Source organism: Pituophis catenifer, unplaced genomic scaffold (genome assembly GCF_029215685.1).
Source record: "Pituophis catenifer annectens isolate HBS135680 unplaced genomic scaffold, rPitCat1.0.hap2 SCAF_1, whole genome shotgun sequence".
Taxonomy (NCBI): domain Eukaryota; kingdom Metazoa; phylum Chordata; class Lepidosauria; order Squamata; family Colubridae; genus Pituophis; species Pituophis catenifer.
The window spans coordinates 235,853,055-235,880,837 of record NW_027256881.1 but is presented as its reverse complement, the minus strand read 5'-3'; the positions used below and the strand labels follow the sequence as shown (position 1 = coordinate 235,880,837).

Sequence of the window (27,783 nt, the reverse complement as noted above, 5' to 3'; positions counted from 1 at the left end):
CTGTTGCTGCACACACTTCTCCCTCCGACACTGCCTGAGATCAAGCCAGGATTCATCATCCTCGCTTCCTATCAATTGGTGCTCCAATATGCCTTCCTCCTGGCACATCCCAGGCTGTTCCTCCTGGCCTTTGGATGGAACCTGAGGCATTGCCAGAAAGGAGGGTCCTGGAGAGGGAGGCCTTGTCAGTTCCTCCCCTTCACCTTCTGAGTCCTCTTCCTCTGTTAGGACAGGCTCGGGAGTTGGGGTCACAACATCACAGTTTGGTTTGGTGTAGCAGAGTTTCAGATAGAAGGTCCATACAGAGTGGTAAGGACAACCAAGAAAATTATGGGAAGCTCATCTCTCATTATTCAGGATACTGCTATGTGCTTAGAGCTCGAAGCATTGTTAGAGACCGCACATACCCATTTCATGATCTGTTTCTGCTGCTCTCCTCTGGGATGTTTCAAAGTATCTATAGCAGAATTACTAGATTCTGTAACAGCTTTGTTCCTAATGCCATCATCTTGTAAACACACAGGATTCTCTCCCCCCCTCCCCCGCTATGTATATGTATACATTCGAACTAGACTGTGATGTTACACTGTGCCATATATGTGTATGTGGGTATGTGCATAATGGTAATAGGATAGGATAGGATAGGATAGGATAGGATAGGATAGGATAGGATAGGATAGGATAGGATAGGATAGGATAGAATAGAATAGAATAGAATAGAATAGAATAGAATAGAATAGAATAGATTTTTTTATTGGCCAAGTGTGATTGAACACACAAGGAATTTGTCTTGGTGCTCTCAGTGTACGTAAAATAAAAGATACGCTTATCAAGAATCGTAAGGTATAACACTTAATTATAGTCATAGGTTACAAATAAGCAATCAGGAAACAATATCAATATAAATCGTAAGGATACCAGGAACAAGGTTACAGTCATACAGTCATAAGTGGGAGGAGATGGGAGATGGGAATGACGAGAAGATGAATAGTAGTGCAGACTTAGTAACTAGTTTGACAGTGTTGAGGGAATTATTTGTTTGGCCGAGTGATGGCGTTCAGAAAAAAAACTGTTCTTGTGTTTAGTTGTTCTGGTGTGCAGTGCTCTATAGTGTCGTTTTGAGGGTAGGAGTTGAAACAGTTTATGTCCAGGATGCGAGGGGTCTGTAAATATTTTTTGAATTATCAGAATTATCCTTTGAGAGCTGAATGCAACAAAATTTCATTTTAATGTATGCAGATTAGTGTACATTTAAAATGACAATAAAGTTCTATTCTACTCTACTCTACTCTATCCTATTCTATTCTCTGCTTTATTTTCTTAAACTTTTTAATTTCTTCAGCTATTTCTTATTCCTTCTCTACACCCTGAAAGGGCTCGATGGCTTACGCATTCATTTTTGCAATATTAACTTATTCGCCTGTTAACTTTCTTTAGGCAAATTTTTTTGTTTCAGTAGCCCACAGCCTCCAGGCAAATCACCTATCCAACTTTCCAAGGCAGAGAAAGCTGGAAAATGCTTTCATTGAAGAACGGTTTTGAGCCTAGGACGGGAGGCTGCGGTCCTTGCAATAAAGGCAAGGTACCTTTTCCTCGGCGCCTATAGAAAATCGCCACGCTTCTCACCACCAGCCCCTCAGATCGTAGGAAAACAAAGATTTAACGTCCCCACTCCCCATCCCCCGAAACCCCCCCCTCCCACTCGGGCGCTTTTAAATCAAAACGCAACCGTTCTCCGGTGGCTTTGGCCATAGAGACGTGAAGGGCTAGAGTGGCATCGCTCCGCCTTCATAGAGAAACGTGGCGTAGAACAGCCGTCCTTTTCCATCGGAAGCTTAAGCATCGCAGGAAGAAACGCCCGCCCGAAGCCTCGCAGCAGCGACGGTCGGTCTGTAGCTTCGGAAGGCGGAAGTGAGGTTGGTTTCCGGTGGCAACCGAAGGGGTTGCTTTGGGTCTCGTGTTGCGCAGGCGGGAAAGTGGGCGAGGGGGAAGGTGAGCGATGCGGGGCTTTGGGCCGGGAATCGCGGAGGCTGTAACACGGGTGGGCATGGAACCGATGGCCGCCGATGGCCGGTGTTGTGGTGGTGGAGGCGGCCTTTGTTATCTTCGTCTCTTGAGCGCGCCGGCTACGTAGAGCAGCGGTCTCTGACATCCGCCTCCCCTTAACTGGCGCCCGTTCACTCTTGTTATGGGGCGGGGTGGTGGTGGTGGTGGCGCCTGCCATTCCCAAGTGGGGCAAAAGGGCAAATAAAGTTTTCCTGACTCGCTTCTGAACTGGCCAGGGGCGGTAAAGGTTTGCCTCGGAAGGCCGGTAAATTTGGGCTGACACTGGGAAAACTTTATAATAAAAGATCCCAGGGTGGCTCAAGACGCTGAGCTCGTCGATCAGAAAGTACGGCGGTTCGAATCCCTAGTATAGGTCTCCTGCCTGACAGGGGGTTGGACTAGATGACCTCCAAAGGACCCTCCCCAACTCTGTTGCTGTTATTTATGTATTTGTTATTTGAAACTGTGCTGGGATGCTGTTACATTAAGAGCCGGTTTGACAGGAAGAGAGTGCAAACTTGTTTTTCTTTTGGAAGTAGTAAATGCGTGTGTGTATTCTATCTACTTTCCAGATTTCTGAAAAAAGAAGAAGAAGAAGAAGCGATCCGGTGTTCTTGGTTTCTCAGGGCTTCCTTTGCTTCTCTCAGGGTAGAATATGCCAGTCACTAAGACTTCTGCTTGATGTCTTTGCGGGGTTCCTGGCAAAGCACCTTCCAAACGGGATACTTTTAGGGATCTCAGACCAGCCCCTGCCATAGTGGGCAGGGAGCTGTCAAAATGGCAGATACATTGGAGTTCAATGAAATATACCAAGAAGTGAAGGGATCTATGGTGAGTGATTTGGTAAACATTTCTGAATGGATAGATCTTGATGATTTGCATTTGGGGCATGGAAACTGGGCTAAAAGAGGCACATTTATACGTCTGGATAAAAATTAGGCTTGCAGGTAACATCATTTTATGTAAGAGAACAGACCTTGCCTCTCAAGAATTCTGATTTAGGCATCGTGAAATCCATGATGCTGCAGTAGCTTAATTACTAAAATTTATCTGGAAATTGCTGATGGTAATCACATTTATCTTAACGTCTTTTTAATTATTTAATGTAGCTAGTGCCATTTAGTGTCTAGCTGGGTAGAGTAATGGTATATCTGGATATTATCACTGTAAAAATGCACAGGGAACCAGTTTAATTTAGTGTAGCTTAATTTAAAAATAAATAGCCCAAACTTCTAAAAAATCCTGAATGATTTGTGTTATAGTACAGGTAGTCCTCGACTTACAGCGGTTCATTTAGAGACCATTTGAAGTTACAATAGTACTGAAAAAAGTGACTTATGACCATTTTTCACACATAAAATGGCCCCATTTTATGGCCTTTCTTGCCACAGTTGTTAAGTGAATCACTGCAGTTTTAAGTTAGTAACATGGTTGTTAACTGAACGTTGCAGCATCCTGATGGTCACGTAATCAAAATTCAGATGCTTGGCAGCTTGACTCATATTTATGATGGTTGCAATGTCCTAGGGTCATGTGATCACCTTTTGCGATCTTCTGACAACGAAAGTCAATGGGGAAGCCAGTTTCACTTACCAACCATGTTACTAAATTAATAACTGCAGTGATTCACTTAACAACTGTGGCAAGAAAGGTTGTAAAATGGAGCAAAACTCACTTAAATGTCTCACTTAGCAACAGACATTTTGGGCTCAATTGTGGTCGTAAGTGGAGGACTACAGTCACGGTGCTACTGTTTTGGTATTAGCTTGATTTCTAGGAATAGTTCTCTCTTCCTAAGTATGTTAATGTTGGTTTTTAGTTTTAATAAATTTGTGGCATTATTATTATTATTATTATTATTATTATTATTATTATTATTATTATTATTTATTGAATTTATATCCCGCCCTTCTCCCCGAAGGGACTCAGGGCGGTGAACAGCCAAAAATTAAAATAACATACAATATAAAAGTTAAGATAACTAAAAATAAATTAAATTAATCGGCCTCCCAATTTAAAACCCCAAGCTATACAATTAAAAAACTAACCCATAAAACCTATTCAGGCCAGGCCAGCTTGCTGAAATAAAAACGTCTTCAGGGCCTTACGGAAAGTGCGGAGATCCGGGATCAGCCGTATTCCAGGAGGTAGCTCGTTCCAGAGGGCGGGTGCTCCCACAGAGAAGGCTCTCCCCCTGGGGGCCGCCAGCCGACATTGCTTGACCGTTGTTGTCACTTGTCATTGATAATATATGTTCTCCATTTCACTGAATCATTTGTTTAAAAACTATTATTTTTTCATGTACATGAAAGGAAGGCTATCTACATGGCTTTATAGTTACAACTTTAAATTGTATGATGCATGGAAGATAGTTCTAATTGAATAAACATACTATTGACGTGTATAATATCATGAAAATTTTTTTTTCAAATAGTAGTATACACATAATGAACGTGCCCCGGATACCAAACAAGAACAATTGTCATGTTTTATTGCTACATTTCTTTTTTGAACAATGGTACACTGTATTAGGTCTGGAAGAACATTTCTTTTGTTCTGCAAAAACATTTACATATTTTAACTGACAAGAAAGCCACTGTCTGTAGCCTAGGTGCCAATGGTATTGAATTCTTCATGGCCAATCTAGGTGGGATCTAGCATACAGGTCTCAATTTACAACCACATTTGAACCACCAAATTTCTGTTGCTAAGTGAGATAATTGTAAATGATTTTTGTCTCATTTTACAACCTTTCTTGCTACAGTTGTTAAGTGAATCAATGCAGTTTTAAGTTAGAAACATGGTTGTTAAGTGAATCTGGCTTCCCCACTGATTTTGCTTATCAGAAGGTTGCAGAAGATGATCACATGACCTCAGGACACTGCAACCATCATAAATATGAGCCTGTTGCCAAGTATCCGAATTTTGATCATGTGGGAATGTTGCAACAGTCCTGTGAAAAATAGTCCTAAGTCATTTTTTTTCAATGTTGTAATTTCGAATGGTCACTAAATGAATGGTTCTAAGTCAAGGAATACCTGTATATAAAAAAATGTAGTCTGATGCATCATCATTATTTGGGCACAATGTTAGAAGAAATTTTTATAACTTGATTGATTGATAAATTATGTGGTATTGAATTAATTGAGTTCAGGTCTTTCAGTGGTGCACTCATCACCATTGTAATTGAATCCATCCACCTTGCTGTTGGTTGTCCTCTTCCCTCTCTTTTCACCTTTCTTAGCATTATGAACTTCTCCAGAGAATTAGGTTTTTGTATTATGTGTGCATAGTCCTTCAATTGCTTATCTATATGGATGTATCCTTGCTGCCAATGATTCTAAATTTTAAAGAGGATCTTAGAGACTCTTGAAAGAATGAAGTTACTTAGGGCATAAGTTTTATTTTTTTAATTTAGATGAGAAAATAGTCTATTCCTCCTTTAAATAGAAATTTGGTTCTCCTTTGTGTAAAAGATTAGGTACCATCCTTTGCTTTCAGCTGCTATTCAACTATTGTTTTCTTACTGACATTTTCTGTTTTGCACTAGAATGATGGCCGTCTGCGGCTAAACCGTCAAGGTGTGATTTTTAAGAACAGCAAAACTGGGAAAGTTGACAACATCCAGGCCTCAGATTTGGCAGAGGGTATCTGGAGGCGAGTAGCATTGGGCCACGGCCTCAAGCTGCTTACTAAAAGTGGCCATGTCTACAAGTATGATGGGTTCAGAGAGACGGTAAGACGCTTTTAATGCAGGTTTGTTTTTGAAATGATGCATTAGAGAAGAACTGCAGAGCTTTAATCAGATAGGCAGCTGAAGATACGTTATTTTAAAAACTATTGGAGTGTTCACTGCAGCAAGAGATTTTTCAGTTGGATATCTAATCTGATTACATCAGTGTTTTTTTTTCAACCTTGGATCTTACAATACTGTTTGTAATATGAATGGCACTTGTAGCAGCAATGCTTGTTTCCTATTTAACTGTAACTGGAAATACTTGCATCAGCTGGTGACAACACCTTGACTAGCTAAATAGAGTTGGCCCCATTTTGTAATTGTATGTGGGAGACAACCTAGACATTCTAAAATTATTTATTTATTTGTTCGTCTGTCTGTCTTTTGAATTCATTCAATGAAAATATTTTTTTAAAGACCCAGACAGAAAGAATGGCAAACCACTTTTCCATCAAGCCAGGGAAATTTTATACCCCAGTTTAAATCAAAGCAAGGGTATTTTGTTTTGGTTGGGTTTTTAAAAATAAGTTTGCATTATTGTAGGAAGTGTTAGTGATAAAATACACAGATTTTTTGATTCTTTTTTTTTAATGGCTCAACACCCACATAACGTTTCTTAATATTATAGTTTAGGGCTTGTACTGTAAGTATGATTTCGTATCTGGGGTATAATGTAAATTTCTGTAGTGTAAACAAAGGGACTAGCTTCAAATTACTGTTGTACATGTCTTTAGCTTGCTGGTGTGTATATTGACTGTTTTTATTCTTAGGAGTTCGACAAACTTTCAGATTTCTTCAAAACACACTTTCATGTAGATCTTGCTGAGAAAGATCTATGTGTAAAGGGCTGGAACTGGGGGACAGTCAAATTTGGAGGTGAGTTTTACACTATACCTCCATGGAAATTGGTAATTGGAAACAATTCAAAAAGTCATAGCTAATTGAAAATGATAGATGGGTTTGTTGTAGTTATTTTGGGGGGGTGGGGGTGGATTGGTTGTTGGCTGTGAGGTAGTACGGTAGTTGAACTTACATATAGGACTAAGTAACATCTATTGTAATCATCACTTATTAAACAAGCAACAATTGGCTAAGTTTTCATATTGTATTACGCTAAAACCTGTAGACCAGGACAATTGATTTTCAGTCTTTTTTTGCAACAGCTGCCCCAAACCTATGATCCTCAATGCTAACAACATTGTTTTTGAGGCAAATTATGCTGTAAAATAGACTTTTAAAAAGCAAAATTACCATTCCCCCTTTCTCCCTCCAACAAAACTGTAGGACAGGGGTATCAAACTTGATTTCATTGAGGGCCACATCAGAGTTGTGTTTGACCTCGGTGGGCCGGGTGGGCATGGCCAGCTCAACGTCACTTGTGTTGGGGGTGCCTGTGGCAGCCCGAGCGTTCTGCCGGCAAAAATGTGTGGCCCTCCTGCGCTCCATTTTCACTGGCAGAGGGTTGCAGGAGGCCGTCACAGCCGAAAATGGAGCTCAGGGGGGCAGGAGCAGCCCTTCCGAGCTCCATTTTTACTGGCAGAGGCACCATGGGCCAGTCCTTCGCTGTTTCCAGGACGGCCCCGCTGGCCAGATCTAAGCACCCCGCTTGCTGGATCTGGCCTGCAGGCCTTGAGTTTGACACCCCTGCTGTAGGAGAATACTATTTCAGTCCAGATAATATCCTATACACTTTATATCATTTTCCTGCTTGGTGTAGCCTTGCTCTTGCATGTTAAATGTGGTTCCCAGTAGTCAAAAGGTTGCCCAACCCTTCTATAGAAACCTTAGTATGCAGATCACCAAGCATTTTGCAGTTAGCACATTATGGCTTAGCAGGCTGTGAGAAAGAAGATAATGTACTTTGATGGGGGTAAACACTTTTTTTTTTTTTTTTTTTTTTTTTGCAAGGGCAACTTCTCTCTTTTGATATTGGGGAGCAACCAGTTTTTGAAATCCCGCTCAGCAACGTGTCCCAGTGCACTACTGGCAAGAATGAAGTGACTCTGGAGTTCCATCAGAATGACGATGCTGAGGTGTCCCTAATGGAGGTCCGCTTTTATGTGCCACCCACTCAGGAGGATGGTGTGGATCCTGTGGAGGTAGGTTGAACTTGAAGTTGAAGAGGTGGCAGAGTAGAGGAAGAAACACTTGTTCATGAAACTCTCCTTGCTGTTCCAGGCATTTGCCCAGAATGTGTTATCAAAGGCAGATGTCATCCAGGCTACTGGAGATGCTATCTGTATCTTCCGAGAACTGCAGTGCTTGACTCCTCGTGGACGCTATGATATCCGTATCTATCCTACCTTCCTGCACCTCCATGGCAAAACGTTTGATTACAAAATCCCATATACTACTGTTCTGCGACTTTTCTTGCTTCCCCATAAAGATCAGCGCCAGATGTTTTTTGTGGTGAGGAATTTTGGAATCATTGTCAAAATATTTCTTACGAGAAGTAATTGCTGTGTTTGCTTCTCAGAATAGGTTTCCTTCAAAAACCTTTGGTGTTTTGTGAGCGAAACTAGCTGCTTAAATTCTGTATATCTAATTTAAACCCAAAAGTAAACTTATTCATGGTGAAAGGAAGAATCCAGAAATAGCCTCTTTCTCCTAGATTTCACAGTTTCTAATTATTCCAGGTGGATGTCCATCTTCTTGGTTATTATAAAACAGAAGGAACTTACCTATTTTCAGTATAACATTTGGCTGGTGGGACTTGCATCTGTTTTGTATTTTTGGACAATAGTAGGGGTGGGAAGAGGCAGCTTTTTCCTCAGTTTCTATATTCTCTTTTTATCATACTGGGAGATAAGACCAATCTCCTTAAGGAATTGTCCTTGCTACATATTTAATGCACTTGGCCCATAACAAAATGGCTTTTTTTGGTCTGGCACTCATATGTATAGTTACTGGTGTCTCTGTTCTTTCCAGATCAGCTTAGACCCTCCTATAAAGCAAGGCCAAACCCGCTATCACTTCCTTATACTACTGTTCTCAAAGGATGAGGATATCTCCTTGACCCTCAACATGAATGAGTAAGTTCCCTTACATGGTTAAGATTCATACATCTCAGGAAGCCATGGTTGCTTTGGCCCTGGTTTGTTAAGTAAGTCACAATGGCTGGATTCACAGATTGTTTAAACCATAGTTAAGCAACCTGAAAGTCTTTGTATTTGGTCTTGCATTTGTTCATAAGGGATGTACACATGTGTAAGATAATTGTGAAAATGGACAATTTATATAAAATAATGTCATTTATGGTAGCAGCATATCCAACTGTTTTAGGACAGGGTTTGTGTCCTATCTGTTCTGTTACTGCTCTCAACTCCCAGGCTCACCTGATGTCCTAATATTGCACAGGGGGTCTGTCTCTATCTTGATTTGTATTCTCTCTGCTTAGGGATGAAGTCGAGAAGCGCTTTGAAGGACGGCTCACCAAAAATATGTCTGGGTCTCTGTATGAGATGGTCAGCCGCGTCATGAAAGCCCTTGTGAACCGCAAGATAACTGTACCAGGCAATTTTCAGGGGTAAGGAATGTAGATTGTAGGAACAGATGAACTGTGAGTAGTAACCTTTCAGTGTTCGGAAGGGGAGTGACAAAGAAAGGCATTAAGACCTGAGTGATAGGTATAATGAATTACACAGTAATAACTACATTGAGTCTCTACAGGTAGTCCTCGGCCGTACGACCACAATTGAGCCCAAAATTTCAGTTGCTAAGCAGAGCATTTGTTAAATGAACTTTGCCCCATTTTATAACCTTTCTTGCCACAGTTGTTAAGCGAATCACTGCAATTGTTAAGTTAGTAACACGGTTGTTAAGTGAATCTGGTTTCCCCATTGACTGCTTGTCAGAAGGTCACAAAAGGGGATCACATGCAACCGTCATAAATATGATTCGGTTACCAAGCATCTGGATTTTGATCATGTGACCGTAGGGATGCTGCAATGATCGTAAGCATGAAAAATGGTCATGAGTCACTTTTTTTCAGTGCTGTTGTAACTTTAAATGGTCACTAAATGAACTTTGTAAGTCAAGGTCTACCTGTTGTACTAAGTACTTTTTCCTCTTAATTACTGTACTAAGGTTAAGCCAATTGGTGATAAACAGTTTTTTCCGGAACGCCATCACTCTGCTAAACAAATAATTCCCTCAACACTATCAAGCTAGTTACTAAGTCTGCATTACTATTAATCTTCTCATCGTTCCTATCACCCATTTCCTCCCGCTTATGACTGTAACCTTGTTGCTGGTATCCTTAAGATTTATATTGACTGTTTCCCTTTGACTATCGTTAAGTGTTGTACCTTATGATTCTTGACGAATGTATCTTTTCTTTTATATACACCGAGAACGTATGCACCAAGACAAATTCCTTGTGTGTCCAATCACACTTGGCCAATAAAGAATTCTATTCTATTCTATTCTATTCTATTCTATTCTATTCTATTCTATTCTATTCTATTCTATTCTATTCTATGGATGCTTGGGCTCCCCCGTTTGATAAGCTGTCTTGGTATTTTTTAATAAATGCCTTCATCTGGCTCAATGAAATTTATATTGATGTTTCTTTTCCTTTGCTAGACATTCTGGAGCCCAGTGCATCACGTGTTCCTACAAGGCTAGTTCGGGCCTCTTGTATCCTTTGGAACGTGGCTTCATCTATGTGCACAAGCCACCTGTTCACATCCGCTTTGATGAGATTGCTTTTGTCAACTTTGCTCGTGGGACCACAACAACACGTTCCTTTGACTTTGAGATAGAAACCAAGCAAGGGACACAGTATACTTTCAGCAGCATAGAGAGGTAAGTGAATGCAAATCCAGCAGAGCTGTTGGGGGATGCCACCCATCTCAGTTGCTGCTTTGTAATGTATAGGCTGTCTCCCATTTCAGAAGATGCTAGCAGAACCTTTATGATTCAAAAATTCTGTTTGTATTGCTTGTCTGCTACCATGACCCATGATTTCAAATGTGTTTTTTTTTCATTTGATCTTCATCTTCCTTGATCCTTTTCCTCCTCCTCCACCACAACTACCACCCTTCTCTCCCTGCCCTCAGTTCCCTGCAGTAGCAACAAAAAATTGTACTGCTCCTATTTAATCAGTTTCTGCCATAAGCAGGTGAATATTGGTCCTATGCTAGATCTACATACATACCTGTGATTTCTATTCCCTGCAGAGAAGAATATGGCAAACTCTTTGACTTTGTGAATGCGAAGAAACTGAACATCAAGAATCGGGGACTTAAGGAGGTACTTGTTTCAGGGGGTGGGCTAGAGAGAACAAGGAAAGGCAATTGCTGTCTAGTCCTGTTCCTGATCTGCTTGGGGTGGGATGGGGGTTTCTCTCTCTCTCCAGAGCTTTCTTCCTTCTCAATTTCTGTTCTCTCCTTGTAGAAGAAAAAGGTCTGTGCGATTATCCCCTCCTCTTCCTCCTCTTGGTTCAGGTCTCCTCTGCATGGCTGTGGTGAAAATTTCTAATCACCATAGTATAACTTTGCATGAACCACAGGGATGGGGCAGTAGCCTGCTTTGCTCCAGGAGTGGCTTCTACCTAATCCATTGTTAAAGTCACCAGCATGATTCCTTCCTTTCCCTGGGGAGGGAGAGTGTATTTTAGCAGGTTTCTGGGAAGCAGCATGTTGTTGAGGCATCTGCGGAATTTGTGGTACCAGAAACTTTTTCTCTGCAGTTTGTGTGCCTAGGAGCATGGAGGCAGGGGGCGCGGGAGGACAGCTACAGGTGTAGAATCTCTGCATGCTTTAGGCGTCAAGACGATTGAAGAATTTTTATTTGCTTGCGGCAAGTGAAACCCTTGCGCTCATAACCATGGAGCCCATTGTGTGTGTTACTAGGGCATGAAGAATGTGACCTACGATGAATATGACGGTTCTGATGAAGACTCCCATGATGCCTACTTGGAGCGGATGAAAGAAGAGGGCAAGATTCGTGAGGAACATGCAAATGACAGCAGTGAGGACTCCGGAGAGGAGACGGGTGAGCTTTCTTTCAGTGGCTGGCCTGATTTCTCCAAATTGATTTCACTTGCAGTTGGGATCTTTTTGTCTCTTCTTCTACAGAGGTGCAAATGCCTCGCATTTCCTGTTAATCTCTTTGGATTAGAAATAAGAGTTTTTTTTGTTTTTTTTTTCCAGACGAGTCATTCAATCCAGTGGAGGAAGAGGAAGATGTGGCAGAAGAGTAAGTTAAAAAAAAAGATACCTATTTAGTTAGATGCTCTTGTTTAAATGTCTGTGGTATATGAATGAAATTGTGGTACACATTAGTATTGTTTAATAATAGTATTACCTAGTGATGTTAGATTCATGTCATATTTTGAGTTCTTGAATAACAGGCAGGCTACAAATCTTACAAAATAACTACTTTTAGAAGGGCTGGTGCTGCTTTTCCTAGAAGTGAACATGAGGTCACTATGACCAGGCTAGAACCAAAATATGCAACCTGTTGCCCTCCAGATATTATCTTCATAACCTCTGAATGTTAATCCTGAAGTCTGGGCCTTTGGAAAATTGTAGTTCAAAGTACCGGCATTTGCAAGTCTAAATTGCCTGCTTGTGTCTTAGAAAATGATTGAGATAACCTAAGAATGCAGAAACAGGAAAATCTCAAGATTAAAATAGTTCCAAGTCAAAAATATGAAATATATGTGCTAAGAATGACTACAAAAATATAAATAAAGGTTAGTTAAGTTTGACTGTAAAATACCATAAGGATTGTAGGAATAAGGTAAGACTGAAGTTGGAGTTTATTTAATAAATTTATTTAATGAATCCCCTTAGGCAACTCCAATTTTAAGGCAACTGACTGTGTAATTGTAAATTAATCTTGCAGTGAAGCAAGAATGTAGAGGTAATCTCTGGAAGATAAATAGCATTTACAACAGAGTCATATGGTATAGAAAATGTTATATCTTCAGGAAAATCACAAGCATCAGAAATATGGATACTTTCCTTGAAGCTGGTGGATAATTTATTGAAGGAAATGATGTCAGGAAAGAGAATCTGCCTGAATGGAATATTTATGAGTGGTTTTGCTTACTTATTTAGGAAGCTTTTTTGATGGGTTTCTGAAAAGAAAAACATACTTGCAGAAATAGAAGACTCACTCTAAAAATCATTTTTCCTGATGATTCTTTCATATAATGGAACCTGTTTGTACGTTATAAAAAATATTTCTGTAAATGGCCATGTGTCGTTTGCTATGTATGTATGTGTAAGAAATAATTTATAGAAATGTAAACTCTTAAAAAACTCCTAGTACCTGATTTCTTCGAGATTGATTGTATAGAATTCTTTGTAAGATTTGTTTTTGACATAATGATCCTGTGGTGTGAAGTATCAGGAATTGTAGATTAGAATTGAGGTTTTATTAGGAGAAGGAATACCTGTAGACATGCACACTTATTTTGCTAATCATTTTTGACCCACCCCTCTTGACTTTTTCTTGAGACAGGTTTGATAGCAATGCCTCTGCTAGTTCTTCTAGTAATGAAGGGGATAGTGACGAGAAGAAGAAACCTGCCAAAAAAGCCAAAATTGTTAAAGAACGGAAGCCCCGCAAGAAACAGTCTGAGGTGAAAACTGAGTTCAACTTAACATGCTGAACGGTGTCTGTCCGACAAGATAATGATTGCATTCAGTATAATTAGAACCAATCTCGTATCCTGCTGAGTACTCTCTTCTGTTGCTCAGAGATCACTGGAGACTCAATCTTATTTAGAGTAGCTGACCTCCATCTTAATTTGGAGGTTTTGGTGGTTAGAGAACCTTCACATATGACTTAATTGAGTAACGCCCCTCTGTGTCTACAGAGAATGGACACTATCAGCAAAACTAAGTAAATGGAGCAAAACTCTCAAATCAAAATCAGTTTCGCAAATTATATCTGAATTAATGTAAAAATGAATTTAGTATAGGCCTTACTTTTTTTCATTGAGGAAATTGACCTTTGAAATAGATTCTCTTGAGGCTTCAGTATCATAACCAAAGTTTTAGAAGGCATAAAGAAGTGGATTCTATGTCCGAGAAAGACTTCAGGATTACAGAATCAGAAGTGATCCTTGAGGTCACCTAGTGCAACTGCCTATTCAGGGCAGGATCCCCTAGACTAGAGCAGGCCTGTCAAATTGGTGACCCGTGGGCCAGATACATCACATGGAGGCCACACCTGCCGTGGCTCCGCAAAGGCAAAAAAGTCGCGATATGTCACAATCTGGCCTGTGACGTGATCGAGTTTGACACTCGTGCCCTAGAGCAGGGGTGTCAAACTCAAGGCCGCAGGCCGGATCCAGCCCACAGGGTGCTTAAATTTGGCCTCCGGGGCCACCTGGAAATAGCAAAGGACCGGCCTGCAATGCCTCTGTCAGCCAAAACAGGGCGCGGAGAGGGGCACCCCCACACCCTGTTTTGGCCAGCAAGGTGCTGCAGGAGGCATCTGTCCCATCTCACCCCCCCTCCCCCTGCCTGTCCACAGAGGAGAACTACAATGCTGATACGGCCCTCGAAGAAATCCAGTTTGACACCCCTGCCCTAGAGCATGAATTAAATTGCTAAAAATAGTTTGGGGCTCCTTACAAATGCTGTTTATATAACAGAAATACATTTATAAATTTATAAAATAAATATCGTTTATAAAATAAATTTATAAATGATATTTCTAAATGGATGTTTTGGGATTGACCACTTTCACTGACAATCATTTTGCCAATGGAGCCTCTCTTGAGACGATCCATAATAGGTACTGAAAATTCCCAGCATGTTCAGTGTCTCAGTAATGTTTGCTCTCCCATGGTTGTAGAGAGGCTTTTTCCATTCAGCGGTGGAGAGAGCTCAAGAAGAGTCTTGACCATGAACAAACCCACATAGCAGAGGGCTGCTGGAGTACAATCAGAAACAAGTTGGCTATCCCATTTATTTGAAAGCAGAGGCCTAAAAGGTTCTGCAGTTCAGAAGGGAAACATCTTTTACGATATCTGTAGGATAGACCGGGGAGAAGGCTTCTTTTTCCTATGTATTTGTGCTTTTCCCCTGATTCTCTTCTCTTGTACCACCTCCTAGGGTAAAAAAGGGAAAGACCCCAATGCCCCAAAGAGGCCTTTATCTGCATATATGCTCTGGCTCAATGCTAATCGTGACAAGATAAGATCAGACAGTCCTGGCATGAGTGTCACTGATGTGTCTAAGAAAGCTGGGGAACTGTGGAAAGGAATGTCAAAAGAGAAGAAAGAGGTGAGTCAAGATTTGGTGCTGACCGGAATCCTATTTTTGGGGGATGACAATGAGTAGAGTTTTTATTTTTGCTGAAAAAGTGTGTTATAATAAATCCCAAATTATTAACTTTCTAGCGCACAGTAATCCTATTCTTATCATCAGGTATTCCCACAGGAATACTAAATTTCATACGGACTTTTGGGTACCACTTAAGATGAAAGAAACATAATTCCTAAAATCGAATGCTTGAGTATTTAAAAATAGAACCAAAGACTAGGGAGTTATGAGGCACAATAGGCACTTCTGAAATTGTACAACTGATGGGGACTTTAAACATAGTGGGAGAGGATATGCCTTGCATACAGAGTACACTAAACTCAATTCCCATTAGCAACCAGTAAGAGCGGCAGAGACTTCTGTCTACAAATCTGGGGAGTTTATATACTGAAACTCTTAGGCTTGGGTGGGGAGACCCAGTTCCAATCTACTTTCTGACCAGAAGCTCATTGGATGACTTTAGGCCAGTTGCCCTCTCATTCCAAATTATGTCAAGATTGATTTGGGGAGAAATTGGAGAGGGAAGTACTGTGTCACTTTCCTGAGTATAAGGCATGATTTAAATCAAATAAATGAATGATCTACATTGGTATTGCTGGGGATTTGTGGAAATAGCTTCCTGAACTCCAATGAAAGTCTGTACTGGGCTGCTACTTTTGCGCTGTTCTGCTATTCACTAGAGATAAACAACCATTTCAAGAACAAAATGCTTCAACTTCCTAATGCACTTTGCCTACCTCCCCAGATACATTTGAGTGTTTAATTCGTGATAGTCCATTTCTGGTAAGAAGAGTCTGCCCCAAGATTGGAATCTTTTGCCTTGGAACATTTTGCATATCTTTACTTTCTAGGGCAGAGTAATCCTATCCTGATCATTAGGCATTCCCACAGGAGTACTAAATCTCTTACGGGCTTTTGTGTCTAAAACTGACCTTCAAAACCTTAGCAAATCAGCCTAAGGGGAAAACACTATTGATTTAACGAAGTTGGGATTTTGAAATGTAACTTTCTGTTTCCATGACATTTGGATAGGGTACATTCAGGATTTAGTAGGAATATTATATACATTAACATGTACTATATGAATGGGGATTATGCAGTTTAAACAAGATGTGTAGAACTGGCTGTTTGGTTTGTAGGAATGGGAGCGCAAAGCAGAAGAGGCCAAGAGGGATTATGAGAAGGCTATGAAAGACTACAGTGAGGGAGGCAAAGTGGACAGTTCTAAGAGGTGAGCAATTATATAAGAGGTTTCCCCTCCCCCCACCCCATCTCTCCTAAACCAAAAGGACTCTGCTATTGCGGAAACTTGTCTGTGTTTTTACGTGTACAGAGAAAAAGCCAAAAAGAAAAAGCCAGATAAACCAGGAAAAGGAAGAACAGAGAAGAAGGTAGCGACACCTGTAAAATCTGCTAGCAAGACTCCTCTTAAACAGTTAGGCGAGAGCTTCAAGAGCAAGGAATTTGTGTCCAGCGATGAGAGTTCCTCAGGCGAAGACAAGAAGGAGGTGAGTTTTAAAATATAGTGGAGGTGGCTGCTGAGCCGTGGTGACACAGTGGTTGGAATGCTGTATTGCAGGCTAATTCTGCTGACTGCCGGCAATTCAATTCTCACCAACTCAAGGTTGACTCAGCCTTCCATCCTTCCGAGGTGGGTAAAATGAGGACCCAGATTGTTGGGGGCAATATACTGACTCTGTACACCGCTTAAGAGAGAGCTGTAAAAAGCACTATGAAGCGGTATATCGGTCTTAAATGATTTTATTTTATTTTATTTTATTTTATTTTATTTTATTTTATTTTATTTTATTTATTTATTTATTTATTTATTTATTTATTTATTTATTTATTTATTTATTTATTTATGTATTTATGTATTTATGTATTTATGTATTTATGTATTTATTTATTGAATTTGTATACCGCCCTACTCCCGAAGGACTCAGGGCTGTGAACAGCCATAGAATAAAACATATAAATACAAAATTTAAAATAGAATAAAACGAATTAAATAATTTGGCTGAACAAATTTAAAACCCCAATAATTTAAAACCAAATTTAAAATTTCCATTTAAAAAGGGGAAAAACTTAGGTCAGGCCAGCTTGATGAAATAAAAAAGTCTTGAGCGCGCGACAGAAGGTTCGCAGATCCGGGATCCTCCGTATCTCTGGGGGGAGCTCGTTCCAGATAGTAGGTGCCCCCACAGAGAAGGCTCTCCCCCTGGGGGCTGCCAGTCGACATTGTTTGGCCGACGGCACCCGGAGGAACCCCTCTCTATGGGAGCATACTGGTCGGTGGGAGGCTATTGGCTATTGGTGGTAGCAGGCGGTCCCGTAAATAACCAGGTCCTAAGCCATGGAGCGCTCTAAAGGTGATAACCAAAACCTTCAAGCGCACTCAGAAGACCTCCTGGAAGACCACCGGGAGCCAGTGCAGCTCGCGCAGGAGAGGCGTTACATGGGAGCGCCACGTCGCTCCCGTCACCACCCGCGCGGCCACACTCTGCGCCAGTTGGAGCAGAGTGATCAAGCAAATGATATTGCTTGATGTTGGCTGTAAACTAAAAAAAAAAAAATGGAAAAAGGCACTGTTCAGTTTTATCCAGGTTCTTTTTTAATGCTTAGGCTTGCTACAGAAAAACCTACACCACCATCCTTCTAAAAATTGTAGATTGTCGCGCTCAGAATTAATCCTGATTGCTTTGTTGATCTGAGACAATACATTGTTTGCATTTAGCAGTGAATATTTATTTACTTGGGGTTTATTGACTTCAGAACATTTTACTCTTTAAAGTTAGTCTCTTGCAATTTGGTGTGTGGAGTGGCCCTGTGCCTGGGCTTCCCTGTGCTGAAAGCATGTGTGGAATACATCACTACTTCACCTGCCTGCACACCATCGGACTGGATGAGATGATTGTTCAAACATCATCTTCCCAGTTGTCACCATCTGTCACCATTTGCCAACCCCAATGCAAGAGCATTAAAACAGGATGAGAGCAGGAAATGCTAGCTTTTCTTTCCGGATACGATTCTTCTAATTTAGAACCTGTAAAACATGCATCTAATCCTATTTGTCTTCCATATTCCTAACAACGCTTGTTCTCTTCCAGGACTCTGATGAGGAGGAGATCGCCAGCACGCCACCTAGTTCAGCAGAATCTGCCTCTGGCTCTGATTAGCCAGGAATATTCAAGCCATCACACTGGTTTCCCCTAGCCCTCCTGCAGATGGCATGGTAGCTATACTGTCGAGGGGAGACCGATTGGACATTTTCATCCAGGCCAATAGGCTGAAGACCTGGCAAGGCATAGGGATACTTTTCTTGTTTCACTGGCCTCCTCAGCTTGTTCCCTTTCCAATACCACAGTAATTAGTCAGAGCCAATTACTGCTTTTGGGGAGAAAGGATGCCACCTAAAGAGAATCGAGAAAGCCAGCAATCCCTTGTGTTCTGCCTCCATGTTGTTGTAGGCGCACTGTATCCTTTCAGATGGCAAGCTGAATGGCATACAGCTGGAAGCTGGGACACTGTACGGTCTCCAGAGTCAAGTTCAGTTGGTATTTCATCTTTCCCTTTCTGTTTTTTTAAAAGTTCGCTTTGCATTTCTGTTTTAACATGGCTAACTGAATTAATAAAAAATAAAGTGACTATAGATGGGGTTTGTTGTAATATAATCCAAGGTAACAGCCAGACCAGAGCAAGTATCTTTCAATCTGGAGAACTGCAAGGAGGGGAAAGAAAAAAAAAAGTAGCCATAGGTTTCTGCAGCAGCAAATGTGGGGAAAGACTTCCCCTACCGCCACCTCTCTTGACCTGAGCCAGTGATTTCCCTGGAGGCAGTTGTGTAGCAGCTGTATCTTCCTCTGCCTTGGGCCAAGGGTCTTAACTCTACTGCCTTCCATTAGCAACAGCACTAATTGTATTTAAAGAGCCATTGTGTGCTGCTGGGACTTGGCTAATGCAAGGAATAGTCAATAGTGTGGGGGTCTGGCAGTACAGGAGGCCCCCATCAGCGGTAATAGCTTTGAGCATCTTTGGCATTAACACTTGGGACATTCCTGGTTTCTCCTACAAGTGCTGCGTAAGGCAGGGTGGGGAGAGAGATGCTGTTGTGCTCTTGCCTTCTAGCAGAGGCCAGAAGGGAACACAGTGAATGGTGATTTTTTCTCTCTCTCTCTCTCTCAGACTTAACTGTCCATAACAACCGATATGAAGGCACTCATCAACTCTGGAAGGGTTAATGGTGGATTGAGACTGGTCTCTGGTTGCATGATAGTGGCTCTTCATTTGATAAGGAGGTTATTCCTCAAATCTGGCTAAAGATTCATGAATAGACATAAAAGCAGTTGAAATTCCCGATTCAGGCCACGGAGTTCACTAGCCTCTACATTAAGGATTCTCCTGGCATAAAACAGGTTCCAGCTTAATCAGTATTCTGTCCCCTGGATATGAAAGAAAGATCATTAGGGAGATATGGAAGCAGAATATGGCAATGAAATCATTTATCCCAATCGGCATATTGCATTGTTACAGGATTTTCTCTTGGCTAAAATCTGAAAAAGGAAAACCAGTGCATGCTACCGGCCGTCACAACATCATTAGAGAGTTGGGTCATACATATTAGGCACTGCTTTGAATAATTTATATGTTCCAACCTGGTTGTTTAGACATTAGAAATGAATGGCTGGTTTTCCAGATTTCATTTCCCCATATTACTATAGTTGCACGTACCAGTCAACTGCTTATTGTGTTTTTTCATTGTCATAAAATAACACTCACAATTAATGCTGACCATTTTCTTTTACTAATTTCTTTGTGAAAAGACCAGAAAGAGTTGTAATTAATAACACAAACATGCTTTGAATCCTATCTGCTTGGGCAAAACAAGATGTTCCCTCTTGTATTCCTGACTCTTTTCTATAATCCCTCTGGAACAGGATGTGTGCACATTTGTGATGGGAGCAGGAGGTGCCCTTATTGGTTGTTATGGTCAGGTTATCTGCAGTTGACCCCCTTTGGGTGGGTGGGGGGATGTTTGAACTGACAAAAATACATTTCTGCATTCATACATTGGCTATCTATGGTATTCTGCAGAGATGGATTATGTAGAATCCTAGACAGACCCCTTGGTTAATTCTTCCCTTCTTGCACAACCTGAATTCATGGGGTTTTATTTTACATTCTTTGCTCTTTTAATGAATAAATGAGAGGCTATGTACTGTGAAGAGCCAGAATCGAGTTTCATTATTTACAAATTATTTCCCACCTTGGCCCTGTAGCATAGCCATAGTCCACACGCTCCATTTGTAAGAATCCTCATCTACCCAGGAAAAAAGACAAAACAAGAGAACACTCTTTGATGCTCTTTGATTGGCTTCTGGAAAATTGGAATGTTTTAACTGGTTTTGGTAGCTGTTTTCTGAAAGTACCTTTTCATCTTTAAATATATATATATATACCCACTGGCTAAAAAAGATAGTTTGCCCCTGCAGTTAGATGCTGTGAAGGTTTTATTTTTTTACTAATAATGTCAAATAAGTTGTAGTTCTCTGGTTCATAGCTATCTTCCTTCAGTGATTATGATCAAAGCTGTATTTATGTACACATAAGAGAATGTTCTGCATAAAATGTGTCACGCTTCTCTTGATTCTTAATTATTCTGCAGATAAAACATAAAAGAGAAACATGATTGTCATAGGATTACAAGACATTTAAACAACATGTCAAAAGTGAAGGTGTGATATAATTTCTTGGCACATCAGGATTTTTTAGATTTTTCTCTCCAATGATCAAATAAAGGAGATACAGCATAACAGATGTCTTCTATGAGTTTGTACACAGATGTAGTGTCGGTTTTCCTCTAATTCCAAAAGGATAAAAAACATTTAGGAGCAGGATGAGAGGAATTAAGTAGGATACAGCCTTTGTGTTATTCTAATTTTTCTGCTGAAAGGGTTTCAATTTATCAAAGCTAAAAAAAAGCCTTATGCCTCATTACCTTTCAACATTCTGAGAGGTTTAATGGATTCTCCTACCTGGATTTTTTCTTCTCCTGCCCCATGAATAACTGCATGACTTTTCTAATAATTCTTTATCCTTAGCAATGTCTCCCAGTTAAAAAATAATATACTATACTATCAGCTCTAGGATGCAGTCACATCAAGAAACCAACTCCACAGGAAAGCTATACCTATATTTTATTTATCTGGGAATTTATAAGTAGATAAATAAATCTATACCTATTTATTTATTTATCTAGGAAGATAATCTTGCAACGCTGCTTGTGTTATATCTTCCTCCTATACTATCTGGGTCAGGGAGTATCCAACTGAATCTCTTCCTAAATCCATCTCCTCCCCCAGAGCTCAAGGAATGCTGCTGCCCCTTTTTGTGACTTCTGAATATACCCGTCATGCCATCTTCATGGCTCTCTAAACTTATTTTCCAACAGGCAGAAGTCATGCTACTACCAAATACTAAGCCCATATGTGTATAAACAGCTGCCTGGGATCATGTCTTCAACAGAAAAAAAGTCCACTGGAGTTGAACAGCCAATATATTGAAATAAACATGAAGGTCTGCTTTATATCTATGGAGATTCTCAGTCATCCAGGTCATAGTTGTCCCAAAGGTGCTTTTTTCAGGAGGCAACTGGACTTTCTTGTTTTTCTTTGAAGATGTTTCGCTTCCACATCCAAGAAGCTTCTTCAGCTCTGACTGGATGGTGGGGAATGGAAGGATTTGACCAGCTGTCTGCAAGGAATATAAATCCTTCCAATTCCCCCACCATCCAGTCAGAGCTGAAGAAGCTTCTTGGATGTGGAAGCGAAACATCTTCAAAGAAAAACAAGAAAGTCCAGTTGCCTCTTGAAAACAGCACCTTTGGAAAGATCTGCTTTGTATCGTGGTGACTTCGCTTCCAACTTTTTTGATGTGGCATTGTCAGCAGGAAGATCTTAAAAGAATGGGGAAGTGGAATGACAGTGGTTTACCAAGTCTATCACAATTTCACAGCTTTTAGAATATTCTGTTGGTGTATCAACTTCCTGTTGGCTGTCTGCTTTCCTGAGCTAGCCATGATTCTATTGGAGGACAACCTTAAATATTCTTGATTTCAACATACGTAAGGTTGCTTAATGGGATGCGGTGGCTCAGTGGCTAAGATGCTGAGTTTGTCGATTGAAAGGTCAGCAGTTCAAATCCCTAGTGCCACATAATGGGGTGAGCTCCCGTTACTTGTCCCAGCTTCTGCCAACCTAGCAGTTCAAAAGCACGTAAAAAATGCAAGTAGAAAAATAGGGACCATCTTTGGTGGGAAGGTAACAGCGTTCCGTGCACCTTTGGCATTTAGTCATGCTGGCCACATGACCATGGAGACGTCTTCGGACAGCACTGGCTCTTCAGCTTTGAAACGGAGATGAGCACCATCCCCTAGAGTCAGAAACAACTAGCACATACGTGCGAGAGGAACCTTTACCTTTACTTTTAAGGTTGCCTACTGTATTCCATATTTTGCAGCATATACATTATATGTGCCCTTCTCTCTTGGCGTGCAGTGTTGGATGTGAAGTTTATGCTAAACAAAGAGAGGGGAGGCAATTTTCCCATTCCCTTGAAAACTCTACTTTATAAAAGAGGAAAGACAGTCTACCTTCCAGAATAGTTTGTGAAATGGCATGGAGCACAGGCACACAGCAAATGGACACAATTTGTTTTGTATCTAGCAGGAGATTTTACCGGATCTTGTTCTTTTCCGTGAATTAAAGCAATTCTGGATTCATCTATTTTATTAAAACAGGAGATGGCTGCATAAGAAGACAGTAGTGGCCAAAATTGTGGAAACCTTTTGGGAAAAGTGTATTTTTGAGGTTTGATGGCTAATAACCACTTTTTTTTTTTTTGGCGTTTCAAGATAATCATATTCCACTTCTGGAATGGCCTGGGAATAGCCCAGACCTTAACCCAATTGAAAATCTATGGAGCTGACTAAAGAAACTTGTTAGTCAGAAACAACCCAGCAATAAAACCCAGTTAATAGCAATCATTCAATCTTAGTTTCACATTATAACAGCTGCAGAACTAAAAGACTTGGTTCACTCCATGCCAAATTGTTGTAAGGCCATAATTCATGCTAAAGATTACCCAACTAAGTATTAACTGATGTGATAATTTTTGTATATCTCTTGTTTTTCTATGGTGATAATTTTTGTATATCTCTTGTTTTTCTATGGTGATAATTTTTGTATATCGTATTTTTTCTACGTGTTTCACTTTTCTTCTTTATGCTGTAACTTCTAATAGCAAATCCTTCATAAAAGTTATTGCATTACATTCTTGATTAAATTATCTTTCCATTGATATACAGTATAATTTTATGGTATTATTCCCCCAAAAAAGTGGTGTTATTAGCTAGTTTTAGAAAATACACTTTTCCCAAAAGGTTTCCACAATTTTAGCCACTACTGTATTACTCTAATAGAAATATTTTAATGTTCCGACATAAATCATCGTGTGAACTCACTTGGACTTTTACTCAAATGTGATGATGGCACTTTAATGCATTTAAGATTGAAACTCCCTCAATCACATATTAAAAAAAGTAGGAATGTGCCTTTGTAAGTGCAAGAGATTATTTTTGAAGTCTTGAACTTTTTCTGAGGCTTTTCTTTATGGCTTCTTTTAACTTGGATGATTTTCTCCATCTGGTTTTTATGAGGGTGGGGGGGGAGGAATACATTTGGAGAAAAGGAAAGGAAGGAAAGGAAGACATACACACCCAGAAAAATTATGGAGTGGATGCAGCATTTTAGTTATCTCCATATATATATTTCTTCTAGTTATTAAATGTAAACTGTCCAACCACAACAGCTAAACCTACACACTTATTATGATTATGTCTAGTCTATATTCTCAGCAGTTTTGACCAAATTTGTAGAATATTATATAACAAGTGATATACAATATTTGATGGTCCTTAGGATCTGGTCAGTCCTTGTAGAAAAGCTTTTTTTAATGCCTTCTTTCCTGTCCTTTTCTCCTATCATTGCTTTCCATCTCTGTAGGTTTTTTTAATATCTTAGTCTATAAAGATTCTCAGTCATCCAGGTCATGGTTGTCCCAATGACAAGCGTTTTCATCCAAGAAGCTGCTTCAGCCCTGACAGGACAGTGGGGAATGGAAGGATTTATATTCCTTGCAGACAGCTGGTAATCTGCATTCTTTTAGAGCAGTGGTTCTCAACCTTCCTAATGCCGCGACCCTTTAATACAGTTCCTCATGGTGTGGTGACCCCCAACCATAAAATGCATGGCAAAAGTCCGAGCGTGCAAGCGCTCTCGCGTGCCAGCACCAATAATGCAATGGGCGCCCCCATTTGCGCATGCGCGCATGACCCCCATGCTCCTAATACGCATGCACCTCACACTGCGCATGTACACATGCAACCTGCACTGCACATGTGCGCGCCCTCCATGCACATGCCCCCACTTTTTCCAAGAGGGCCGGTGTGCCTCTTACCAGAGGACAACCAGTTACCAGCCCATTCCTTGGCGAGACAGCTGTTCCCAAGCCGAAAATGTGGGTATATGTGTTTTCCGATGGTCTTAGGTGACCCCTGTGAAAGGGTTGTTCGACTCCCAAAGGAGTCGCGACCCACAGGTTGAGAACCGCTGTTTTAGAGAGTCATTGAAGCACTTGTAGGTTTATCTGTGTCTTCAGGGTCACCTGAGTAGTTTCTGTAGTCTGCAATTTTTCCTCTGGAAATCCATTCCTACTCCCACACCATTCAAAGGGTGTTCATCCCAAATTGTATAGCTACAAGTCTGTAGAGATTCTCAGTCATCCAGGTCATTTATTTTATTATTTATTTTATTTTGTCGCATTTCTATGCCGCCCAACTCCCAAGGGACTCTGGGCGGCTTACAATAAAGAATAAAACAATGTGAACAATCCCATAAAAAATATTAAAAAGAAAAACATTAATTAAAAACTTTAAAAACGTTAAAACACATGCACTTCAATTCATGGCCGGATCTCGCAAGATTGCAACAGTGAGATCAACGGCCCAGGCCTGCCGGAAAAGCCAGGTCTTCACCGCTTTCCGGAAGGCTAAGAGGGTGGGGGTAGTCCGGACCTCAGGAGGTAATTGGTTCCAGAGAGCCAGGGCAGCCACAGAGAAGGCCCTCCCCCGCGGGCCCGCCAGCCAACATTGTTTAGCTGACGGGACCCGGAGAAGACCGACTCTGTGGGATCTTACCGGTCGCTGGGAGCTATGTGGTAGAAGGTGATCTCGAAGATAGCCTGGGCCTGAGCCATGTAGTCCCAAAGGGGCTTTTTTCAGGAGTCAACTGAACTTTCTTGCTTTTTTTTCTTTTGAAGATTCTTTTTTTTTTTTAATCTCCTGTAATTACTTGGTGATAGTGGATATTCAACCTACTGCATTATGATTAGAACACCTGAAGTGGCTCTGCTGCTTCTTTTTCCTCTGCTAGGACAATACATTTGGGGGGAAATGGGGTGTGTGTGTTCGAGAGGCATGATCCAATTAGAGTGGATTACCTGATTTCAGCCGTCCATTTAAAAGGAGGTGGAAAACCTCTGAGACTCTCTTCCAATCACCTGCCTGTCAGATCACATTTTCAGCTATGGGATAATTTAATAAGTACTGAATTGTTTTGCTGGAAGCTGTCAGAGAAGAGTCTGTTCTTTCCCTGCTACTTGGTGAGGGCAAGACTGAGGACTGAATGCTTCAGGGCTGCAAAAACTTGACTTAAGAAAGGTACAATGGAAATCAGAGACACATCCTTCCTGGTGCAACTGGAAGCAAAACAAAATATAGACTCCCTTCCCCTACCCCAAGTCTGGCGATTCTTGCATTCATTGGGAACGTACAGATCAGTAGGCAAAAATAAATTGGGATATGCTTCATTTACCAAGCTTGGTGACAAGGTTGGACAAATGGGAGCTATTAACATCCTATTGCATGGCCTTAACAGCTTTTATTGGACTGGTGCCTTCATCTTTCCTATTTTGATAGGCAACCATTTTTGTGAAAAGTGTTAGTTCAGCTTGGCAGTTGCAAGGCTTAGCCTAATTTTGTTGACCTCCTGTGGATAGCCCAGTCTCCTTTTGACTAGGAGAGCCAAAGGCACCTGCCTTTTAAAAACATTTCCAGATAGGCATTAACTAGTATTTAGTGGAGAAGCGGTTAATAGAAAGGCATAGACATACTAAGTGGCAAACTCTGCTTCACTTTGTATGCTCTTCTGCCATCTCTTACTTTGTTTTTATTTATTTTTTTAACAAAAGGAATATTGGGTGTCATCGTGACTTAAACATAAACTGCATTATTATAACATGGATTTTTGCAAGTTATTGGTTCATCAAATACATACAAGGGGCTAAAAATGGCAAGGCACAGTTATGTGAATTTTAAAAATGCTAGCTAGCAAAGAAATTATTTGTTTTTACAGGTACCAAGTCTATTAGTCCTAAACTCATTCAGACTGTAAAAACACATACAGTTTAGAGCAGGGCTGTCAAACTTGCGGCCCACGGCCCGGATGCATCACATGCTGGCTACACCCACCCCTGGTTTAGCAACGGGGGAAAAAAATCCCAATATGCCGCCGTGACATTGTGAGTTTGACATCCTGGTTTAGAGCATAAAAATGAGAAGTGTAGGTAGTTGTTGGGTTACGACCACAATTGAGCCCAAAATATCTGTTGTTAAGTGAGACAGTTGTTAAGGGAGTTTTGCCCCATTTTACAACCTTTTTTGCCACAGTTGTTAAGTGAATCACTGCAATGGTTAAATTAGTAACAATTGTTAAGTGAATCTGGCTTCCCCATTGACTTAGCTTGTCAGAGGGTCGCAGAAGCTGATCACATGATCCCAGGACACTTTAACTGTCATAAATATGGGTCAGTTGCCAAGCATCTGAATTTTGATCATGTGACCATGGGGATGCTGCAACAACAGTGTGAAAAATGGTCACTCTTTTAGTGCCATTGTAACTTTGAATGGTCACTAAATAAAGTGTTGTAAGTTGAGGACTACCTGTATTGAGAAAGAAAAAAATAGATCCTACTACTTGAATGTATGGATAGTCTTGTAAAAAATAGGTTACACATGAACTAGACCACAGACCAACTCATGACGCCCTGGTGTTTTGTATGAGATTCTCAAAAGATGACTGTCAACTATCACTTGAGAGCAGGGCTGGGTTCTAATTTTTTTTTACTACCGGTTCTGTGGGCGTGGCTTATTTTGTGGGCGTGGCTTGGTGGGGGGGAATAATGTGACTGGGTGGGCGTGTCCAACTTTTTTTTTTTTTTTTTTACTTTTAAAAGCATTTTTTCGGCCGAAGAGTTTGTAGAAAAAATGCTTTTAAAAGTAAAAAAAAAAAAAAAGGCCTCTGATTAGGTGGGCGGGGTAAGCGAATTGCAACCGGGCCGGGGACTGGTTCGGGGGCTTGGCCAGCCAATGTTATTACCAGTTCTCTGAACTACTACAAATTTTTACTACCGGTTCTTGTGAACCGGTGCGAACCGGGAGCAACCCACCACTGTTTGAGAGTAGGAGTGCTGTACTCCAACCATTTACCCTTATCTTAGTTGTTGCCTTTGAAACCCTCATGTCTGAGTTTGGCTTTGTCCCATGATCTTTTTCAGTCCACTTATTCGCCAGAATTGGATGCATCCACCAATTTTCCC

At 40.8% G+C, this 27,783-nt stretch overlaps 1 protein-coding gene across 2 annotated transcripts; it reads left to right on the top strand.

Annotated features, from left to right (window-relative positions):
• The first annotated feature begins 1,828 nt into the window (after positions 1-1,828).
• SSRP1 (structure specific recognition protein 1) lies at positions 1,829-18,721 on the top strand. Of its 2 annotated transcripts, none has more exons than XM_070957501.1 (17): positions 1,829-1,916; positions 2,619-2,877; positions 5,597-5,782; positions 6,553-6,658; positions 7,691-7,881; positions 7,961-8,191; positions 8,711-8,814; positions 9,180-9,308; positions 10,367-10,588; positions 10,963-11,035; positions 11,638-11,779; positions 11,938-11,983; positions 13,256-13,376; positions 14,860-15,030; positions 16,209-16,300; positions 16,403-16,577; positions 18,180-18,721. In XM_070957501.1, exons 2-17 carry the CDS (start codon positions 2,824-2,826, stop codon positions 18,246-18,248), a joined length of 2,112 nt encoding a protein of 703 aa, XP_070813602.1. In that variant the 5' UTR covers positions 1,829-1,916; positions 2,619-2,823; the 3' UTR covers positions 18,249-18,721. The 2 variants fall into 2 exon arrangements, with proteins under 2 accessions (XP_070813602.1, XP_070813595.1); XM_070957494.1 differs by having other exon boundaries at positions 1,916-1,992.
• The last annotated feature ends 9,062 nt before the right edge of the window (positions 18,722-27,783 follow it).

Bases quoted from the DNA above. Each gene is read 5' to 3' on its own strand.
- SSRP1 (XM_070957501.1), top strand. From the start codon at position 2,824: ATGGCAGATACATTGGAGTTCAATGAAATATACCAAGAAGTGAAGGGA. The intron at 10,589-10,962 runs GTAAGTGAATGC...TATTCCCTGCAG, and splicing joins ACTTTCAGCAGCATAGAGAG to AGAAGAATATGGCAAACTCT. The intron at 13,377-14,859 runs GTGAAAACTGAG...ACCACCTCCTAG, and splicing joins CCCGCAAGAAACAGTCTGAG to GGTAAAAAAGGGAAAGACCC.